The sequence below is a fragment of the Schistocerca americana genome, chromosome 10, assembly GCF_021461395.2.
Source record: "Schistocerca americana isolate TAMUIC-IGC-003095 chromosome 10, iqSchAmer2.1, whole genome shotgun sequence".
NCBI classification, from domain to species: Eukaryota; Metazoa; Arthropoda; class Insecta; order Orthoptera; family Acrididae; genus Schistocerca; species Schistocerca americana.
Window position 1 is genome coordinate 79,807,394 of NC_060128.1, and position 23,041 is coordinate 79,830,434.

Here is a 23,041-nt window from a genome sequence, read left to right on the forward strand (position 1 = left end):
AAAACGATTTAATGATGTCTGCTGTTTTTCCCCTTATACCATAAAGATAAAGCTTTTCTAATAGGATGTCATGATGTACACAATCAAATGATTTATATAGGTCCAGGAACATACCACAGACTTTCTTCTGTTCATCAAGTGCTTTAGTTACCAGTGTTATGAATTCAGCTATTGCTGTTTTGGTAGATTTGCCCTTTCTGAATCCATGTTGTTCATCGTTTAGAATATTGCATGTTTGTATAAAATTTAATATTCTATCTTTTATTGTGGTTTCTATTATTTTAGAGAGTACAGATGTAATGGCTATAGGTCTGTAGTTTCCTGGGTCTTTTTTGCAGCCTCCTTTATGTATAGGGATTACTTTACTCTTTTTGAGGCACATAGGAAATATTCCTTTTTCTATAGATAAGTTTATCAGACAGGTTAATGGCTTTACTACCCACTGTGAGCAGCATTTAATTAGTTTAGTGGATATACCATCAAGTCCCTCAGTGTTTTTTGTTTTTAGGCTATGTATTACTTTTACAATTTCTTTTCATAGCACAACTTCTTTGGTTGTCATCCATGGCACCTTTACATCACAGTGCTATGTCAACAATATTCTTTGCCCAATTTTGTTTCCCCTCATGGCAAGCTATCGTGGGCTTTCATTTAACAACATAATGCCCACCTGCACATCTTAGTGCTTGCCAAACCCCACCTCGGCCAGCAGAGTCACTGGATCTCTCCCCAATCAAGAACATTTGGAGCATTATGGGCAGGGTCCTCCAAATAGCTTGAAATTTTGACACTGTAACCCATCAGTTGGACTTAATTTGGTACAGTGGCCCTCAGGAGAACAACCAACAACTCTATCAATCAGTGCTAAGCAGGGCCACAGGTTGACCAACACGTTATTCACTTACTCAATTTTTGAATTGGATCTACTGATTTTGGATTTGCTGATTTCCATACCATTCAGATAACTGCTTCATGGTTGTCTCCACCCCCCACCCCCGCTCCCGCATACACACTTTCTTTAGTGTATTATATAGGAGGTAATTTGAAGACCAGAGTTCATGATAATTTAACAACTTGGAGTTCTGCCTTGTTTCAGCTACATGGAGAGGCTCGACATCATAGGGGCTGCTGGATACATCCCTACAGTGCAGGACGTTGTAAGGTCCCGGAGCCCCACAACCAGCATCGTCGAGTACAAGGTGCCTGTCGAGAACTACGATAGGAAGCTCTGGTAAGCAGATATGTCGAGCCCTGATTTTCACTGTGGATGTTGCATTTTCAGTAGCATATTTTATTTATCCCCCCCATGAACCATGGACCTTGCCGTTGGTGGGGAGGCTTGCGTGCCTCAGCGATACAGATAGCCGTACCGTAGGTGCAACCACAACGGAGGGGTATCTGTTGAGAGGCCAGACAAACGTGTGGTTCCTGAAGAGGGGCAGCAGCCTTTTCAGTAGTTGCAAGGGCAACAGTCTGGATGATTGACTGATCTGGCCTTGTAACAATAACCAAAACGGCCTTGCTGTGCTGGTACTGCGAACGGCTGAAAGCAAGGGGAAACTACAGCCGTAATTTTTCCCGAGGGCATGCAGCTTTACTGTATGATTACATGATGATGGCGTCCTCTTGGGTAAAATATTCCGGAGGTAAAATAGTCCCCCATTCGGATCTCCGGGCGGGGACTACTCAAGAGGATGTCGTTATCAGGAGAAAGAAAACTGGCGTTCTACGGATCGGAGCGTGGAATGTCAGATCCCTTAATCGGGCAGGTAGGTTAGAAAATTTAAAAAGGGAAATGGATAGGTTGAAGTTAGATATAGTGGGAATTAGTGAAGTTCGGTGGCAGGAGGAACAAGACTTCTGGTCAGGTGACTACAGGGTTATAAACACAAAATCAAATAGGGGTAATGCAGGAGTAGGTTTAATAATGAATAGGAAAATAGGAATGCGGGTAAGCTACTACAAACAGCATAGTGAACGCATTATTGTGGCCAAGATAGATACGAAGCCCACGCCTACTACAGTAGTACAAGTTTATATGCCAACTAGCTCTGCAGATGACGAAGAAATTGAAGAAATGTATGATGAAATAAAAGAAATTATTCAGATTGTGAAGGGAGACGAAAATTTAATAGTCATGGGTGACTGGAATTCGAGTGTAGGAAAAGGGAGAGAAGGAAACATAGTAGGTGAATATGGACTGGGGGACAGAAATGAAAGAGGAAGCCGCCTGGTCGAATTTTGCACAGAGCACAACATAATCATAACTAACACTTGGTTTAAGAATCATGAAAGAAGGTTGTATACATGGAAGAACCCTGGAGATACTAAAAGGTATCAGATAGATTATATAATGGTAAGACAGAGATTTAGGAACCAGGTTTTAAATTGTAAGACATTTCCAGGGGCAGATGTGGACTCTGACCACAATCTATTGGTTATGACCTGTAGATTAAAACTGAAGAAACTGCAAAAAGGTGGGAATTTAAGGAGATGGGACCTGGATAAACTAAAAGAACCAGAGGTTGTACAGAGATTCAGGGAGAGCATAAGGGCGCAATTGACAGGAATGGGGGAAATAAATACAGTAGAAGAAGAATGGGTAGCTTTGAGGGACGAAGTAGTGAAGGCAGCAGAGGATCAAGTAGGTAAAAAGACGAGGGCTAGTAGAAATCCTTGGGTAACAGAAGAAATATTGAATTTAATTGATGAAAGGAGAAAATATAAAAATGCAGTAAGTGAAACAGGCAAAAAGGAATACAAACGTCTCAAAAATGAGATCGACAGGAAGTGCAAAATGGCTAAGCAGGGATGGCTAGAGGACAAATGTAAGGATGTAGAGGCCTGTCTCACTAGGGGTAAGATAGATACCGCCTACAGGAAAATTAAAGAGTCCTTTGGAGATAAGAGAACGACTTGTATGAATATCAAGAGCTCAGATGGAAACCCAGTTCTAAGCAAAGAAGGGAAAGCAGAAAGGTGGAAGGAGTATATAGAGGGTCTATACAAGGGCGATGTACTTGAGGACAATATTATGGAAATGGGAGAGGATGTAGATGAAGATGAAATGGGAGATATGATACTGCGTGAAGAGTTTGACAGAGCACTGAAAGACCTGAGTCGAAACAAGGCCCCCGGAGTAGACAATATTCCATTGGAACTACTGACGGCCGTGGGAGAGCCAGTCCTGACAAAACTCTACCATCTGGTGAGCAAGATGTATGAAACAGGCGAAATACCCTCAGACTTCAAGAAGAATATAATAATTCCAATCCCAAAGAAAGCAGGTGTTGACAGATGTGAAAATTACCGAACTATCAGCTTAATAAGTCACAGCTGCAAAATACTAACACGAATTCTTTACAGACGAATGGAAAAACTAGTAGAAGCCAACCTCGGGGAAGATCAGTTTGGATTCCGTAGAAACACTGGAACACGTGAGGCAATACTGACCTTACGACTTATCTTAGAAGAAAGATTAAGGAAAGGCAAACCTACGTTTCTAGCATTTGTAGACTTAGAGAAAGCTTTTGACAATGTTGACTGGAATACTCTCTTTCAAATTCTAAAGGTGGCAGGGGTAAAATACAGGGAGCGAAAGACTATTTACAATTTGTACAGAAACCAGATGGCAGTTATAAGAGTCGAGGGACATGAAAGGGAAGCAGTGGTTGGGAAGGGAGTAAGACAGGGTTGTAGCCTCTCCCCGATGTTGTTCAATCTGTATATTGAGCAAGCAGTAAAGGAAACAAAAGAAAAATTCGGAGTAGGTATTAAGGTCCATGGAGAAGAAATAAAAACTTTGAGGTTCGCCGATGACATTGTAATTCTGTCAGAGACAGCAAAGGACTTGGAAGAGCAGTTGAACGGAATGGATGGTGTCTTGAAGGGAGGATATAAGATGAACATCAACAAAAGCAAAACGAAGATAATGGAATGTAGTCGAATTAAGTCGGGTGATGTTGAGGGTATTAGATTAGGAAATGAGACACTTAAAGTAGTAAAGGAGTTTTGCTATTTGGGGAGCAAAATAACTGATGATGGTCGAAGTAGAGAGGATATAAAATGTAGGCTGGCAATGGCAAGGAAAGCGTTTCTGAAGAAGAGAAATTTGTTAACATCCAGTATTGATTTAAGTGTCAGGAAGTCATTTCTGAAAGTATTCGTATGGAGTGTAGCCATGTATGGAAGTGAGACATGGACGATAAATAGTTTGGACAAGAAGAGAATAGAAGCTTTCGAAATGTGGTGCTACAGAAGAATGCTGAAGATTAGATGGGTAGATCACGTAACGAATGGGGAAGTATTGAATAGGATTGGGGAGAAGAGAAGTTTGTGGCACAACTTGACCAGAAGAAGGGATCGGTTGGTAGGACATGTTCTGAGGCATCAAGGGATCACCAATTTAGTATTGGAGGGCAGCGTGGAGGGTAAAAATCGTAGAGGGAGACCAAGAGATGAATACACTAAGCAGATTCAGAAGGATGTAGGTTGCAGTAGGTACTGGGAGATGAAAAAGCTTGCACAGGATAGAGTAGCATGGAGAGCTGCATCAAACCAGTCTCAGGACTGAAGACCACAACAACAACATTTTATTTATTCACACTAGTACACACTACTGGAGAATTCTGATGACACCTGGCAGTGTAAGTGGTTAGGAAGGGCTGGATGAGAGAGACCCACATGTTGTGAGGATAAAGGGAGATAGTTGTGCTTGGTAGAGGAAGTCTAGTGTCTGACATCTGAGGTTGAAGGAAGTGGATCTCCTACCACAGAAATATATTTGCTGTACAAAGTAGCACAGGTTGCAAGCTTGCAACATTTGTCCTACTGGGAGTTTGACTATGATGCAGATAAGAAGGACAACTCAAGGATAAAAAATAATAAACATTGATTAATACAAAATACACTCACCTGCTTAACTTTAAGTGAGGTTGTTAAAGTCCTACACACTGCTCTAATCTAACACAGTGAAATGAACTATCTAATCTATGGAGTTCTGTCTGGACTGCTGTCTTTCACATGTTTTAAGTTGAGAATTGAATCTGAATTTCTATAGAAACTGAGCATTTAACTATCTGACAATCACTCATAAATAGCAGCTTGCTATTATGGTGGCAACTGTCAGTAGAGTTGAGAGTGATAAATGTAGACAGTGTGATGAAACAGGACCCCTCGAATAATAGTGTAAGTAGAAATGACTGTGCTCATCACAATAACAGTGGAAGAATCCTGACACATCAGCCCTGGTTTCTCTTGCAAATAAGTCTGAAGATAACTGAAACCAAGAATATTTAACTTTTCGCAGAATTAAATGGATATGAAGGCCACACGTGCAAGCAGATCTCAGGAAACTTTAACGTGGTAGATATTTACATAGCTGCCAAAATAAAATGTCTCTCCTCTACAAAAGTCAGGGGATAGTGATATGCACATATACAGATGGCAGCACCATTTTGTGCACAAGGTACAAAAGGGCAGTGCATTGGTGGAGCTGTCATTTGTACTCAGTGATCCATTTGAAAAGGTTTGTGGTGTTATTATGGTCACATGATGGTAATTAACAGTCTCTGAATGGGGAATGCTGGTTGGAGCTAGATGCATGGAATATTCCATTCTGGAAATCGTTAAAGAATTCAGTATTCCGAGATCCACAGTGTCAAGAGTGTGCTGAGAATGTCGCATTTCAGGCATCATCTCTCATCATGGACAATGCAGTGGCCGACAGCCTTCATTTAATGACTGAGGGCATCAGTGTTTGTGTAGTGTTGTCAGTGCAAGTTCAGCCATTGTGTCTTTTCTAACGTAGCCATTGCATCGAAATATAACAATGTTTAACATTAAGTGAACTTTCTGTTGGTGTTTGGCAGAACACGATAATAATATTAAATAGGAAAACATGTCCTAATGTTCAGCAAAATTATTTTTATCTGGCCATGAAGTGGCTTTCGGTTTATTAGGCCATCTTCAGTTGTCACCTGATGATGGCATAAGAATCTGAAAGACAGATCATTATCAAATAAACATGATTTTGCCAAACATTAGCAAGTATTTTCCTATTTAATATTATAAGAAGATTTAATGGTTTATTCCAAAATTAGATCAGCAGGTGATTTACCTAACAAATAAACAAATCACATCCTCACAGAGACAAAAAATTGTTAATCAAAAGCAGATCCAAAATAACTTACTTACTCAGGTAATGAGCCACTCAAATAGCTGAGTGCATCAGTGTGTCACTCATGAGACTGAGGGAGGTGAACCAGGTCTGGACTGAATATGCCTCACGGATTACAGGTGAGAACTGGTGTACCAGCCAGCCTGGATGTGATTTTTATGGGGTTTGTTTGGTAAGTAATGAGTGTACCCTCTGTTTTGACTCTGCAGGTGGTAACTGTGCTGAGTTTAGAGGTGAACAGTCTTTGCAACATTCCCTCTGGGGTACAACCCTAGCAACCAAGTGTACGTACACCTGTTGAACAGCTTTAATCCATTTGAAATGGATCACATTGTGTGTCTGCGGGAAACTGGACGGATGTAACGACAGATTGCTCCATACTTCAGGCACAGTGTATCGGTGGTGTGTCGCTGCATTAGACAGTGGCCTCTGAACATTCCACAGAGCAGGTTCTACATATCCACACGGTACAGATGCACGGCGAGATTGACACAATGTGAGAGCAGCAGAGGCTGACTGAACATCGTCCAGGGATGAATATGGACACGTCTTGCACCTGCTTTGTTAACAGGAACCATTAGGAACTGTACGCTTGCAGAAGAAGTACAATCGTGTGGCTCTGGCCAGGCTAACACTGACACCACAACACCAACACACGCAGCTACTCTGGCCTGGTGAAAGACTTCACTGAAGAGTGGAATGGCGACCTGTCATTTTCAGCCAAAGCAGAGTTACTAAACACAGCCTTCCGAAATGCCTTCACAAAATAAGACGAAGTAAATATTACAGAATTTGAATCAACAACAGCTGCCAACATGAGTAACATAGAAGTAAATATCCTCGGAGTAGTGAAGCAACTTAAATCACTTAATAAAAGCAAGTCTTCTGGTCCAGACTGTATACCAATTAGGTTCTTATCAGAGTATGCTGATGCAACAGCTCCGTACTTAACAATCGTATACAACCGTTTGCTGAAAAATCTGTACCCAAAGACTGGAAATATGCACAGGTCACACCAGTATTCAAGAAAGGTAGTAGGAGCAATCCACTAAATTGCAGGCCCATATCATTAACGTTGATATGCAGCACGATTTTGGAACATATATTGTGGTCGAACATTGTGAATTACCTCGAAGAAAACAGTCTATTGACACACAGTCAACACAGATTTAGAAAACATCATTCTTGTGAAACACAACTAGCTCTTTACTGGCATGGAATGTTGAGTGCTACTGACAAGGGATTTCAGATTGATTCCATATTTCTGGATTTTCGGAGGGCTTTTGACACTGTACCACACAAGCAGCTTGTAGTGAAATTGCGTGCTTATTGAATATCGTCTCAGTTACGTGACTGGATTCGTGATTTCCTGTCAGAGAGGTCACAGTTGGTAATAATTGTCGGAAAGTCATCAAGTAAAACAGAAGTGATTTCTGGCATTCCCTAAGGTAGTGTTATAGGCCCTTTGCTCTTCCTCATCTACACAAACAATTTAGGAGACAATACGAAAAGCCGTCTTAGGTTGTTTGCAGATGATGGTGTTGTTTATTGACTAATAAAGTCATCAGAAGATCAAAACAAATAGCAACATGATTTAGAAAATATATCTATATGTTGCGAAAATTGGCAGTTGACCCTAAATAACAAAAGTCTGAGGTCATCCACATGAGTGCTAAAAGGAATCTGTTAAACTTCAGTTACATGATAGATCAGTCCAATTTAAAGGCCACGAATTCAACTAAATACCTAGTAATTACAATTACGAACAACTTAAATTGGAAGGAACACATAGAAAATGTTGTGGGGGAGGCTAACCAAAGACTGCGTTTTATTGGTAGGACACTTAGAAAATGTAACAGATCTACTAAGGAGACTGTCTATGCTATGCTTGTCCGTCCTCTTTTAGAATACTGCTGCATGGTGTGGGTTCCATACTACATAAGATTGATGGAGTACATCAAAAAAGTTCAAAGACGGGCAGCACATTTTGCATTGTCATGAAATAGGGGAGAGAGTGTCACTGAAATGATACAAGATTTGGGGTGGACACCATTAAAACAAAGGCATTTTTCACTGCGGCAGAATCTTCTCATGAAATTCCAGTCACCAACTTTCTCCTCCAAATGCGAAAATATTTTGTTGGCAATTACCTACATAGAGAGAAATGATCACCATGATAAAATAAGGGAAATAAGAGCTCATACGGAAAGATATAGGTGTTCGCTCATTCAGCATGCTATATGAGATTGGAACAATAGAGAAATATGAAGGTGGTTCGATGAACCCTCTGCCAGCACTTAAATAGGATTTGCAGAGTATCCGTGTAGATGTAGATGCAGATGTAGGTTGTGTCTGTATGTGAGTGATGGCTGTACACATTTAGGGTGCAGACCTGGTGAGTGGCGTATTCCATAGTATATTGACCATGACATACAGGTCCCATTCCAGGTTTCATGGTGTGGGGGAAACCATCACTTACAAATTGCGGCCACATTTGATATTTCTGTAGGATAAAGTAAGCAGTGTCCACTACCTTGCACAGGCTGTTATTCCCATGCTACTTCCATTTCTTTGATAATGAATCCACATACAAAAGCTGCAATGCAAAGTGCTCTTCGTGCTGTTTGAAAACTGCCCTAGCCAGCAATATCACCAGTTCTCCAGCCAACTGAACACATATGGGAATGCTGAAACGGGAACATACACATTCTCTGGGTCCTGCAAGAACCATTGCCACATTACAACAAAAGGTGCAAGATGCTTGGGTCAATCTACACTACTGTTCATTCATTTCAATACACCCAATAAATGACATCTAGTTCCCTATAGATAAGGTCTAATACCATGGGTACAGTTGAGGAAGCAAAGAAATAGTACAACAGTTGTACACACGTCATGACTTTTGTTTGTGGTGATTAAGATATAATAGTATCCAACAAAAAAAGTTGTGTACATAAATGTTACGTCTCTATCTGATATGTTTGTTTACCTATTTTCCAACAGACACTGGATTTGGTGCACCTGTGTTGTTCCCTGTAGTGATGTGATCCCCGCAGAGAACGGCAAGCATTGCTACAATACATAACATGTGATTCCTGCATGCCATTTCCTTCGTGACATTGAAGAGTGCACATCGCTAGTATGGCTCCACAAGTGGAGATACTCACAGAAAAACGTACTGCAACTGTAGCACTTAGCCAAGCAGGTTTATATATTCGCCAAATTGCGAAACAGTATAGTGTATCCATAGGCGGAGTGCAATACACCCTTGACTGCCAGCAGACAACAGATAGCAATAAGGACATACCATGACCATGATGACCTTATAAATATATCAGAATTACCAATAAGAGAAAAAGATTCAAAACAGCGCCTCAAATTCATGCAGAATTGGTAGAAATGAACACAACAGCAATATCTGTTGCAAAAGTAAAAAGGAGACTGACTGAAACTGGCTCGAAAGGATGTGTCACAGCAAGAAAACCCCTTATAAGGCCCATAAACAGAAGAGACTCGAATGTGCTAGAAAACATCGTAATTGGACATCGGAAGAGTCGACAAAAGTGTTGTTCACTGATGAACCGAAGTTCAAGATTATAGAACCAGAAGGAGAATATTTGTTCACCAATTTGTAGGGGAAATGGTAGCCCAGAAATGTGTATGACTAACGGTTGAACACAGTGGAGGCTCTACTATGGTTTAGGGATGTTTTGCCAGAGATAGAGTTGGTGACATTATGAAAATAGAAGGATGTATGGATCAGAAGCAATACCACCGCATATTTCAGTATCATGCAGTAAGAAGTGGATTGCATTTAATAGTGAAAGGGTTCACCTTACAACAGGGTAATGACCCAAAATATCAGTTGGCATACTGCATGAACTACACTGCATAGAAAGAAAAACAGAAAGTACTGAATGATATGGTATGGTCACCCTAGAGTCCCAATTGTAATCCCATTGAAATAGTCTGGTATGAAGTGGACAGACATATCAGAGAAGTTAATATATCCAACAAGGAACATCTCTGGAATATTGTTAAGGATGTGTGGAATCTTGTAGATTCACGTTACCTACAAAAACTGATTGACCACATGCCTTGAATTTGTTAGGCAGTCATTAAATCCAAAGGAGGAAACTTTGATGAAAGTAAAATAAAATGATTGTGATTGTATTGTATATGTGGAAGTTAATATAATTATATCTTGTGAGAAATAAGGTTTGGTGTGTGTTGTAAATCTGAAATATCAGTGTGTATTGAAATTAATGAGTGGTAGTGTATATTGCAGGATACCATTTGGCACCTTCGTCATTGTTTTCGTGTGAGAGAATGCACCTGCATTGCTGGTAGATGGGGTATACGTGTAATAATGTGACTGCCTGGACATTCTTTATTGTGGCATGTATTTCTTTTGGTCTGAATTTGTTACCTTATACACCTACAATGATGAACTACCTTTCACATCACTTGTCAGTTAAATGTTCTTATTCTTGAGAGTGTTGCATTCTTTTCTGTCATTTAAATTTATAACACAGATATTTGTACAGGTATTTCATTCCTGTAATCAGTAACACGAGTAACCAGCCCACTTTTACATTTCAGCATTGTCGATGTGGGAGGACAGAGAACAGAACGACCCAAGTGGCTTCACTGTTTCGAAAACTGTGTCGCATTTATATTTATATCGGCAATAAGCGAATACAACCAACTGGATGAACGTGGACAGGTGAGTAAGGGAGGAGGATATCTGCATTATGAACCATATCAGAAATAACACATACGAGTTTTATAATCAAATCAACTGAAAACTAATAATTGACCAGAATTTCAAGCATTGTACAGTTTTATCTGCTCCACTTGGCTGCAATGTGGAGTGTTACTCTTTCTATGTGTATAATTGTGGATGTTCACTCACTTGAAGTGTAATTTCCCACAAATATTTTTTTTTTTAATTTGTAATTTTATTGCCCCCCCCCCCCCCTCCCCCCCATGAACCATGGACCTTGCCGTTGGTGGGGAGGCTTGCGTGCCTCAGCGATACAGATAGCCGTACCGTAGGTGCAACCACAACGGACGGGTGTCTGTTGAGAGGCCAGACAAACGTGTGGTTCCTGAAGAGGGGCAGCAGCCTTTTCAGTAGTTGCAAGGGCAACAGTCTGGATGATTGACTGATCTGGCCTTGTAACAATAACCAAAACGGCCTTGCTGTGCTGGTACTGCGAACGGCTGAAAGCAAGGGGAAACTACAGCCGTAATTTTTCCCGAGGGCATGCAGCTTTACTGTATGATTACATGATGATGGCGTCCTCTTGGGTAAAATATTCCGGAGGTAAAATAGTCCCCCATTCGGATCTCCGGGCGGGGACTACTCAAGAGGATGTCGTTATCAGGAGAAAGAAAACTGGCGTTCTACGGATCGGAGCGTGGAATGTCAGATCCCTTAATCGGGCAGGTAGGTTAGAAAATTTAAAAAGGGAAATGGATAGGTTGAAGTTAGATATAGTGGGAATTAGTGAAGTTCGGTGGCAGGAGGAACAAGACTTCTGGTCAGGTGACTACAGGGTTATAAACACAAAATCAAATAGGGGTAATGCAGGAGTAGGTTTAATAATGAATAGGAAAATAGGAATGCGGGTAAGCTACTACAAACAGCATAGTGAACGCATTATTGTGGCCAAGATAGATACGAAGCCCACACCTACTACAGTAGTACAAGTTTATATGCCACCTAGCTCTGCAGATGACGAAGAAATTGAAGAAATGTATGATGAAATAAAAGAAATTATTCAGATTGTGAAGGGAGACGAAAATTTAATAGTCATGGGTGACTGGAATTCGAGTGTAGGAAAAGGGAGAGAAGGAAACATAGTAGGTGAATATGGATTGGGGAACAGAAATGAAAGAGGAAGCCGCCTGGTAGAATTTTGCACAGAGCACAACATAATCATAACTAACACTTGGTTTAAGAATCATGAAAGAAGGTTGTATACATGGAAGAACCCTGGAGATACTAAAAGGTATCAGATAGATTATATAATGGTAAGACAGAGATTTAGGAACCAGGTTTTAAATTGTAAGACATTTCCAGGGGCAGATGTGAACTCTGACCACAATCTATTGGTTATGACCTGTAGATTAAAACTGAAGAAACTGCAAAAAGGTGGGAATTTAAGGAGATGGGACCTGGATAAACTAAAAGAACCAGAGGTTGTACAGAGATTCAGGGAGAGCATAAGGGCGCAATTGACAGGAATGGGGGAAATAAATACAGTAGAAGAAGAATGGGTAGCTTTGAGGGACGAAGTAGTGAAGGCAGCAGAGGATCAAGTAGGTAAAAAGACGAGGGCTAGTAGAAATCCTTGGGTAACAGAAGAAATATTGAATTTAATTGATGAAAGGAGAAAATATAAAAATGCAGTAAGTGAAACAGGCAAAAAGGAATACAAACGTCTCAAAAATGAGATCGACAGGAAGTGCAAAATGGCTAAGCAGGGATGGCTAGAGGACAAATGTAAAGATGTAGAGGCCTATCTCACTAGGGGTAAGATTGATACCGCCTACAGGAAAATTAAAGAGACCTTTGGAGATAAGAGAACGACTTGTATGAATATCAAGAGCTCAGATGGAAACCCAGTTCTAAGTAAAGAAGGGAAAGCAGAAAGGTGGAAGGAGTATATAGAGGGTCTATACAAGGGCGATGTACTTGAGGACAATATTATGGAAATGGAAGAGGATGTAGATGAAGATGAAATGGGAGATACGATACTGCGTGAAGAGTTTGACAGAGCACTGAAAGACCTGAGTCGAAACAAGGCCCCCGGAGTAGACAATATTCCATTGGAACTACTGACGGCCGTGGGAGAGCCAGTCCTGACAAAACTCTACCATCTGGTGAGCAAGATGTATGAAACAGGCGAAATACCCTCAGACTTCAAGAAGAATATAATAATTCCAATCCCAAAGAAAGCAGGTGTTGACAGATGTGAAAATTACCGAACTATCAGCTTAATAAGTCACAGCTGCAAAATACTAACACGAATTCTTTACAGACGAATGGAAAAACTAGTAGAAGCCAACCTCGGGGAAGATCAGTTTGGATTCCGTAGAAACACTGGAACACGTGAGGCAATACTGACCTTACGACTTATCTTAGAAGAAAGATTAAGGAAAGGCAAACCTATGTTTCTAGCATTTGTAGACTTAGAGAAAGCTTTTGACAATGTTGACTGGAATACTCTCTTTCAAATTCTAAAGGTGGCAGGGGTAAAATACAGGGAGCGAAAGGCTATTTACAATTTGTACAGAAACCAGATGGCAGTTATAAGAGTCGAGGGACATGAAAGGGAACCAGTGGTTGGGAAGGGAGTAAGACAGGGTTGTAGCCTCTCCCCGATGTTGTTCAATCTGTATATTGAGCAAGCAGTAAAGGAAACAAAAGAAAAATTCGGAGTAGGTATTAAAATTCATGGAGAAGAAATAAAAACTTTGAGGTTCGCCGATGACATTGTAATTCTGTCAGAGACAGCAAAGGACTTGGAAGATCAGTTGAATGGAATGGACAGTGTCTTGAAAGGAGGATATAAGATGAACATCAACAAAAGCAAAACAAGGATAATGGAATGTAGTCTAATTAAGTCGGGTGATGCTGAGGGAATTAGATTAGGAAATGAGGCACTTAAAGTAGTAAAGGAGTTTTGCTATTTGGGGAGCAAAATAACTGATGATGGTCGAAGTAGAGAGGATATAAAATGTAGGCTGGCAATGGCAAGGAAAGCGTTTCTGAAGAAGAGAAATTTGTTAACATCCAGTATTGATTTAAGTGTCAGGAAGTCATTTCTGAAAGTATTCGTATGGAGTGTAGCCATGTATGGAAGTGAAACATGGACGATAAATAGTTTGGACAAGAAGAGAATAGAAGCTTTCGAAATGTGGTGCTACAGAAGAATGCTGAAGATTAGATGGGTAGATCACATAACTAATGAGGAAGTATTGAATAGGATTGGGGAGAAGCGAAGTTGGTGGCACAACTTGACCAGAAGAAGAGATCGGTTGGTAGGACATGTTCTGAGGCATCAAGGGATCACCAATTTAGTATTGGAGGGCAGCGTGGAGGGTAAAAATCGTAGGGGGAGACCAAGAGGTGAATACACTAAGCAGATTCAGAAGGATGTAGGCTGCAGTAGGTACTGGGAGATGAAAAAGCTTGCACAGGATAGAGTAGCATGGAGAGCTGCATCAAACCAGTCTCAGGACTGAAGACCACAACAACAACAACAATTTTATTGATGTTTTGCTTGAAATGTTACAGCCATTATAATTGCTTATTTAGGTTAGTGGACCACTACATTCCTAAAAAAAAATCAGTTATTTCAGTTTCAGAAAATATTAATAGTTTACTCAAGAGAGAGAGCTTCACAAATTGAGGAAGTCAATAATGTGTTGGTTGATATCTGACCCTTATGTGAACAGTTATTGATTGATTGACAGAGTTGTTGGATGTCCTCCTGTGGGATATTGTGCCAAATAATGTCCAATTGGTGCATTAGATTGTCAAAATCCTGAGACGGTTGGAGGCCCTCACCCATAATATTCCAAATATTTTCAATTGAGGAGATATCTAGTGACTTTGCTTATCAAGATAGGGTCGGCAAGCGTGAAGTCGAGCAGTAGGAGCTCTCGCCACGATTGAGTGGGTATTATCTTGGTGAAATGTAAGCCCAGGATGGCTTGCCATGAAGAGCAACAAAACAAGGTGTAGAACATCTTGCTGTGCTGCAAGGGTGCCATGAATGACAACCGAAGGTGTCCTGCTATGGAAATAAATGGCACCCAGACCATCCCTCCTGGTTGTTGGGCTGCATGGCAGGAGACTGTCAGGTTGCTATCCCACCACTATCCAGGGCATACCCAGACATGTCTTCACCCTGGGATCTCACTGTCTTCAGGGATGAGTCCAGCTTAAAATTGAGTCCTGATGACCAACAAAGATGTGCCCTGAGATGCTCCAGACACTGATGGGATATCACCCTGACTGTCACCTGTCATACGACCCAATAACCAGGAGGGATGGTCTGAGGTGCCATTTGTTTTCATAGCAGGACTTTTTTAGTTGTCATCCATGACACCTTTACAGCACAGCAGTATATCAACAATATTCTGCATGTCATTTTGTTGCCCTTCACGGCAAGCCACTTCGAGCTTTCATTCAGGAAGACAATACCTGCCCACATGTGGTGGAATATACACTTCAGTAGTGATTTTGTTTTATTATAAACATGGGATATTTTAGGAAAATTATATTCCCATCTTCAGTGGGTTCAGGGAGTAGGGTGGATGTCTGCTGATAAATCATATAATCAGTTTACAGTATGTTGTTTATTCGGTGCATAAGATACAGCCGTAAGCGTAAATGTCACCTTGCTGCGATCACCAGTCAGGGACTGGAGTACGGTAAGAGTGCTGACCTTAACATGTGGCCTTCACAGATGCATCTGACTCCCATGGTGTCACCTGGCCATGCAGACGGTGGCAGAATGGAGCCACACTGTCAGCAGTCTGCCAGGTGAAGAAGCACAGTGTCTGGCTGTGGGTTGGGGGGCACACTCGGCTACAGTGGTCTCCACAGAATTCTGTCATGGTGGCCAGTACAGATGTGGAGCTTAGTGCAGTAACATCCAATTACACAGAGATCAGCCATGGACACATGAGCAACTGGCATGTAAACATACAAATCAACTAAAGAAAACCAATAAATCTGTTCAGATCATAAAATCTACATGAGTGAAGCCTCTCTATATAAGGAACTGTCCTGAGTGGTCTACTGATTCATCTTTGCCCAGCCCAAACTGCTACAGATAGAAATTTGAAATCTGGGGAGGATATTAAGTGTATACTGTAGACATCATTTAAGAAGGAATTGTCCAAAATTCCACTTCTAAGGGGGTAAATAGGGTATGAAAGGGTTTTTTGAGCATATGTTGCTGTGAAGGAATTTTGGAACCAGAACTACATAGACTGGTATTTGATTTCTCTGATAGAAATAAAAAACTACATATTTCACCATTTTTGGAAATTCAATCCCAAAGTTGGTGAAACAGTGGACTGAAATGAAGGAGACCAGTTCAGTGCCTGCAGCCAACCTGACTGTGTGTTGGACACACTGTTAAGGAAATGATTATTAAAGAACAACTAAAGTATTTTTAAAGCTATGTGTATGAAAACTGATGTTTGACTCTTGATTAGAAATAAAGAAACAGATGTTAAGGAATTTAAGTTTTTATTTATTTTATTTATTTATTTTAAATAGATGTACACCACAAGAAGTCAGGATTAACGAAAACCTCCAACTGCAGCTACAAGAATCACCAGAAGATTTAGGTGTTGCAATTTGTGAACTAAATCAAAGAAGGCTATTTAACAGTCACCATGACAAATTGGTTTTGTTAGAATTGCATAGAAAGAGAAACAGCTCTTTCATACGTTATTTTTTCACTAGGCCTAATGTCCTTTTTTAAGTAAATGATTATTATAAATCTACTAAAGTATTTTTAAAGCTACAGATATGAAAATTGGTATTTTACTTCTTGAAGAAATATGTATTAGGGGATGAAAGTTTGAATGGAAATATCAATAGATGAATGTAAAAGGTGGGATTAACAAGATTAATCTCTGACTGCAGCTACCAGAATCACTTTTTGGTGAGAAATATATTTGGAAAAGACCATGCTTACATGGCCTTAGTTATCATGAAAGGTTTAGAAGGTGTTATAATTTGTGAAATGAATCAAAGAAAGCTATTTATCAGTCACCATGATCGACTGGTTTTGTCAGAATTGCACAGAAAAAGAAATTGCTTTTTAATATATTAAATTTTCTATAGGCCTAATATATGTAAATAAAATTATTTTTGTTGAAATTACTATGCAAATGATAGTGAAGCAGCAGTTGTTAAGGTAGTTTATATACATAAAGTAATCTAGAAGTAATTCTCATTATTGCCTATGCAGGTAGATGAGCACTAGTCACAATTTGTTGTTAGTAAACTTTACTGAAGTGGCTGCTTCTGTCTATTAATGTATAACTTGTTTCATTGTTCCTCATCCCTGAAGATCCTCCTTAGTTACGGAACACAACATGTCAGTGAACAAGTGTATTAGTAGATTGTGTTGTTTATGAAAAGAACTTCATGTGTAATTAACTGGAAGTGACAACATCAGTGGTTGGTCACTTTCTTCATTACTGCTTTCAAGAACTGAACTTGAATTACAGCTTTTTCAAGTTATTGCTCTGTTTAAATATCACAGTGTGGTCTTTTTAGTATCTTTAACATATGCACTATCTTTTGCACATCCTTAGCAGTTTCTTCTTTTATTCTGCTTTGTGTAACTCTCATCAAGATTTTAATGTGAGTTTGTTGACTTTTTTTTTGCTCACCCTTCTTTTTTTAGTCACAATCCTTAGCAGTTCAAATGAATTTAGTTCTCAGTGGTGGGGAAGTAAGGTTGAACAGAAAATACCTTTTCTTTTAAAATCCTTTCCACAGTGTGAACAAGCCTATATTTGTTTGCCATGACAACTTCTAGCAGTTCTCACTTGGTTGTGAGTTCTATGATTGAGATACTGCTACTCTCATCTACATTTACATCTGCAGCTACTGGCTACTCTGCAAATCACACTTAAGTCCCTAGCAGAGGATTCATCAAACCACTTTCACACTAATTCTCTATTCTCAACTACAATAGTAAATTTTCTTTGCTCAAAATAAGGGTAGGAGCTTTATTTCCTTGAACTGCATAATCTGGAGCATCATCCATTTATGTAGAAGATCTGTAATAAATCTTACTTGCAATTACTTAATGTAATTTGTTCTGTTTATCTCATCAGCTTTCTTGTGAGGTGTTTCTGTTTCTCCCCAGTTCAGAAGTAATGAACATTGCAAAGACTCTTTCTGCTGTAAGATCGTGGCAATTTATTTGGAGGGGTTAGCATTCCAACTTATTTAACAACTAAGTGAGCTGGTCTCAAGCTCAGGGTCCCATTTCACAAGTGATGTGGAAGAAGAAGGGAGATTAATTACAACTTCACAAAAAAAGCCATGGATCACCTGGCCTGGGGAACAGTACCATGTAACTATCCTTTGTCATGGTTAGAGTGAAGTCCTCAATAACAGTGAAGGTGGAGATGAATATCATTGGTATGACTGAACTGACAGAAGAGGCAAAACTGCTCCTAGGTTTAACGTAAAAGTTGGAAACTAAAATCCAGACATGTCTGTTACTGGATCAGGTGTTGTTCGGTCAGCATCTGTAGCCCATGTTACTGGTAGCTGGAAAAGAACACATTAAGACTACACCTACATCTACATGATTACTCTGCAATTCACAGTTGAGTGTCCGGCAGAGGGTTCATCAAACCAGCTTTTACTGGAGGGTAGAAGTGATCGATGATTCTCTGCTGGAGGTTGGCGACGGAGTGGGTGAAGAAGGCAACCAGTCAGTTGACAGGACACTTTATTGATGATCACAACCAGGCACAGTCCATCATATCTGTAACAGGCAGACTACAGGCAATTGGAGGTGATTTGGACCCCAGAACACTGGTTCAGCCGTGCCAACACAGGCGATTCCCGAGGATGGTAACAGTGGCCTCACTACTACAGTGTGAAGGTGTAGCTGATGGCTGTGGGGTAGAGTTGTGGCAGTTGACAATGTCCCTTGGCCCAGGTCGGACACTCGGGCAGTGGTTGCAGGTTCGCGGCCCAGCAGAGGCAGAGTTACAGATACAGCTACGACCGTCACGGACTCTGCATCATCAGGCGGCCCAGCTGTCACGACTTGCTGACGGGCTGTTTCTGGCCAGTTTAAATTCCACTTCCATCTGCTGACTGTCACGGAAGCCCCCTCCCCCTGTATTGAGGCTGCATCAAAATGTTTGGAGTGGGGCTGACAGTACTGTGTAGTGTAATAGGTAGGTCAGTCACTCACGCAACGGGGGTCCACGTGACATCCCTCGTGCAGAAGTGCCGGTTGTGGAAGCCACGTCTTCTAATGCCGATGAGCTGGCAGCGCATTGGTCGGTAAATGGCCTGATTTTAGTTGCTGAGCTGTGGTCCTGGCTGCTGGTGTTTGAGCCACTACAGGTGCTGACGCCACTTCCACAAAACACCAGCCTATAATTAATTTATAAGAGCTACGTGACCTATACATAGACAGCATAGTGACTACAATTACTGAAGTTAATAAATCAGTGGAGGAGGCTATGACAGTGTTTCTGCTAGAAAGAGCAGATAAACAGTTGTAAGGAGACTCCTGTATATAAGACCAATATCCTTAACATCAGTTTGTTGCAGAATTCTTGAACATATTCTGAGTTCACATATAATAAATTTTCTAGAAACCAAAAAGTTTATGTCCACGAATCAGCAAAATTTTAGAAAGCATTGCTTGTGTGACACTCAGCTTGCCCTTTTCTCACATGATATACTGTGAACTATAGATGAAGGGCAACAGGCAGTTTCCATATTCCTAGATATCTGAAAAGCATTTGATATGGTGCCCCACTGCAGGTAGTTAATGAAGATATGAGCATACAGAATAGATCCCCAGATATGTGAGTGTCTAGGAGACATATGAAGCAATAGGGCTCAATACGTTGTTCTCAAGATATGAGCATATAGAATAGGTCCCCAGATATGTGAGTGGCTAGGAGACATATGAAGTAACAGGACCCAATACATTGCTCTCAATGGCACTTGCTCATCAGAGACAAGGGTGTCATCAGGAGTGCCCCATGATAGGACTACTATTATTTTGTTTATACATAAATGATCTGGTGAACAGGGTGAGAAGCAATCTGCAGTTGTTTGCTGATGATACTGTGGTGTACAGGTAGATGCTGAAGATGAGTGACTGCAGGATGATGCAAGATGACTTAGACAAAATATCTAATTGGTGTGATGAATGGCAGCTGGCTCTAAATGTTGAAAAATGTAAGTTAATGTGTGCGAGTAGGAAAGCCAAATCTATACTGCTCAGGTCCAGTGTTAGTAGTGCTCTGATAGAACACAGTCACATAGTTTAAATATCTGGGCATTTAAGTGTTGTGATGGGGAAGGTGAATGGTTGACTTTAGTTTCTCGGGAGAATTTTAGGAAAGTGTGGTTCATCTGTAAAGGAACTTAGAGGATGCTGGTGCAACATATTCGTGAGTACTGCTCAAGTGTCTGGGATCTTCACCAGGTCAGATTAAACAAAGACAATATACGTTTTGCATAAGGAACATGAAGGTAAGTTACAATAAACCAGGACTCATACTGAGGCATACAGACAGTTGTTTTTCCTTTGCTCTGTCTGTGAGTGGAACTGGAAAGGAAATGACTAGTAGTGGTACAGGGTATTGTATGCCATGCACTATACAGCAGCTTGCAGAGTATGTATGTATGTATGTATATAATAGAGAGAAACATTCCACGTGGGAAAAATATATCTAAAAACAAAGATGATGTAACTTACCAAACGAAAGCGTTGGTATGTTGATGGACACACAAACAAACACAAACACACACACAAAATTCAAGCTTTCGCAACCCATGGTTGCTTCATCAGGAAAGAGGGAAGGAGAGGGAAAGATGAAAGGATGTGGGTTTTAAGGGAGAGGGTAAGGAGTTGTTCCAATCCCGGGAGCGAAAAGACTTATCTTAGGGGGAAAAAAAGGGCAGGTATACACTCGCACACACACACACACACACATATCCATCCGAACATATACAGACACAAGCAGACATTTCTGCTTGTGTCTGTGTATGTGCGGATGGATATGTTTGTAAGTTACATCATCTTTGTTTTTAGATATAGGTATGTATGTAGATGTAGATGTACTACAACACTCAGGAAAACTACTGAGGATGTGTCAAATCCAGGCCATGTAGAATTGATGCTATATTGTATTCCAAAGGTAGACCAATGCGCAAATGTTCATAATGTTTCGACTCATCAGACAACTGTAACAGGTATTTGAGTAGGCTAGCTGCTGATATTGAAAAACATACAATAAGCATTTTAATCAGTCTTTCCTTCCCATCCTGCCCAGTAAGTCTCCCCTGACTTGGGGTTCTCGGTGACTTTTCCAAACTTTAACCCTTTCCTAAACCCCACCAGCTCATTTTCCTTCACCCCTCTTCCTTCCTCTTCAACCCTTCTGCTAGAAGGGGAAATCGGTGGCTTCAGAAGCTCTCAAACTGTGATACCTTTTATACGTGTGTTCTCCTGCTGGCTGTTGGGGAGCAGATTTTTTTTATCTACCCAATTACAGCATATAATCATACTAACTGCAATGTTTCTCCAAAACAGAATCGTCTCAGTGTGAGCCTGGCGCTATTCAGTGTGCTGCTCACCTGCTCGGCATTCAGATACGCTTCTGTCATTGTCTTTCTGAACAAAATAGACATTTTTGATGAGAAGATAATGAAATATGATCTGTGCAATTACTTCCCAGAGTACGCTGGTAAGTACCTGACTAGAAGACAATGTATCGCTTTTATTGAACACAGATATGTGGATAAATAAGTTGCAAACATCCTTATACCATATGTTTTTAAAAATTTCATGCCTGTAAGTTTCTGGAATCAGAAATGGAATGATCTTCTGTGAACAAACTCATTCAAATATTTTTGATATAACTGATAAAAGGGTTCTACATCAAAAGTTTTCTCATCTGTCTTTGTTTCCCTTTGTATGTATTAGTTTTATCACTGTGCTGTCTTGTACCATTCTGCCACATCAGTCCTATTTGATAAGAGTCTCACACATTTGAACAATACTCTATGATGGGTTGTATAAGCATTTTGTAAGCGATCTCTGGTTGCATTTCCTTAGTATTCTACCAATGAACCAAAGTCTGTGACCCCCTTTACCTACAACAGGTAGGAATATCAACAATGTAGGAAAAAATAGATTGCTACTTACCATAAAGAAGGCACGTCAAGTTGCAGACAGGCACGATTAAAAGACACTTACATGTAGCTTTCAGCACACATATGACCGCCAACTCCAGGATCGTTTATTGTACGATTATATGATAGCGGAACAAACACTGGTAGCAGTTACTTCTGTAAAGTATCTGGGAGTATGCCTACAGAATGATTTGAAGTGGAATGATCATATAAAATTAATTGTTGGTAAGACGGGTGCCAGGTTGAGATTCACTGGGAGAGTCCTTAGAAAATGTAGTCCATCAACAAAGGAGGTGGCTTACAAAACACTCGTTCGACCTATACTCGAGTATTGCTCATCCATATGGGATCTGTAGCAGGTCAGGTTGACAGAGGAGATAGAGAAGATCCAAAGAAGAGTGGCGTGTTTCATCCCAGGGTTATTTGGTAAGCGTGATAGCGTTACGGAGATGTTTAGCAAACTCGAGTGGCAGACTCTGCAAGAGAGGCGCTCTGCATCGTGGTGTAGCTGGCTGTGCAGGTTTCGAGAGGGTGTGTTTCTGGATGAGGTATCAAATATATTGCTTCCCCCTACTTATACCTCCCAAGGAGATCACGAATGTAAAATTAGAGAGATTAGAGTGCGCACGGAGGCTTTCCAGCAGTCGTTCTTCCCGCGAACCATTCGCGACTGGAACAGGAAAGGGAGGTAATGACAGTGGCACGTAAAGTGCCCTCCGCCACACACCGTTGGGTGGCTTGCGGAGTATAAATGTAGATGTAGATGTAGATATTTGACAGGAATGCAACATGACATGGGATGCAAGCAGGAATCTCGATATGGTGAGGAAGAGGAAAGGGAAGGGCATGGGGAAGGGGTAGAAGTGTACGGGTGGGGAGAGAGACAAACGCTGTCTAGTGGAGTGTGCAGGGAC

General features: G+C 40.7%; 1 protein-coding gene across 1 annotated transcript in view; it reads left to right on the forward strand.

Moving 5' to 3' along the window:
* LOC124552643 (guanine nucleotide-binding protein subunit alpha-11-like) overlaps positions 1-23,041 on the forward strand; it is a 150,489-nt gene that overhangs the window by 109,730 nt on the left and 17,718 nt on the right. Inside the window, exons 4-6 of the mRNA XM_047126970.1 lie at positions 1,097-1,231; positions 10,781-10,904; positions 21,526-21,679. Of these exons, the coding sequence (XP_046982926.1) occupies positions 1,097-1,231; positions 10,781-10,904; positions 21,526-21,679 (413 nt within the window). The remainder of the gene's footprint in view (positions 1-1,096; positions 1,232-10,780; positions 10,905-21,525; positions 21,680-23,041) is intronic.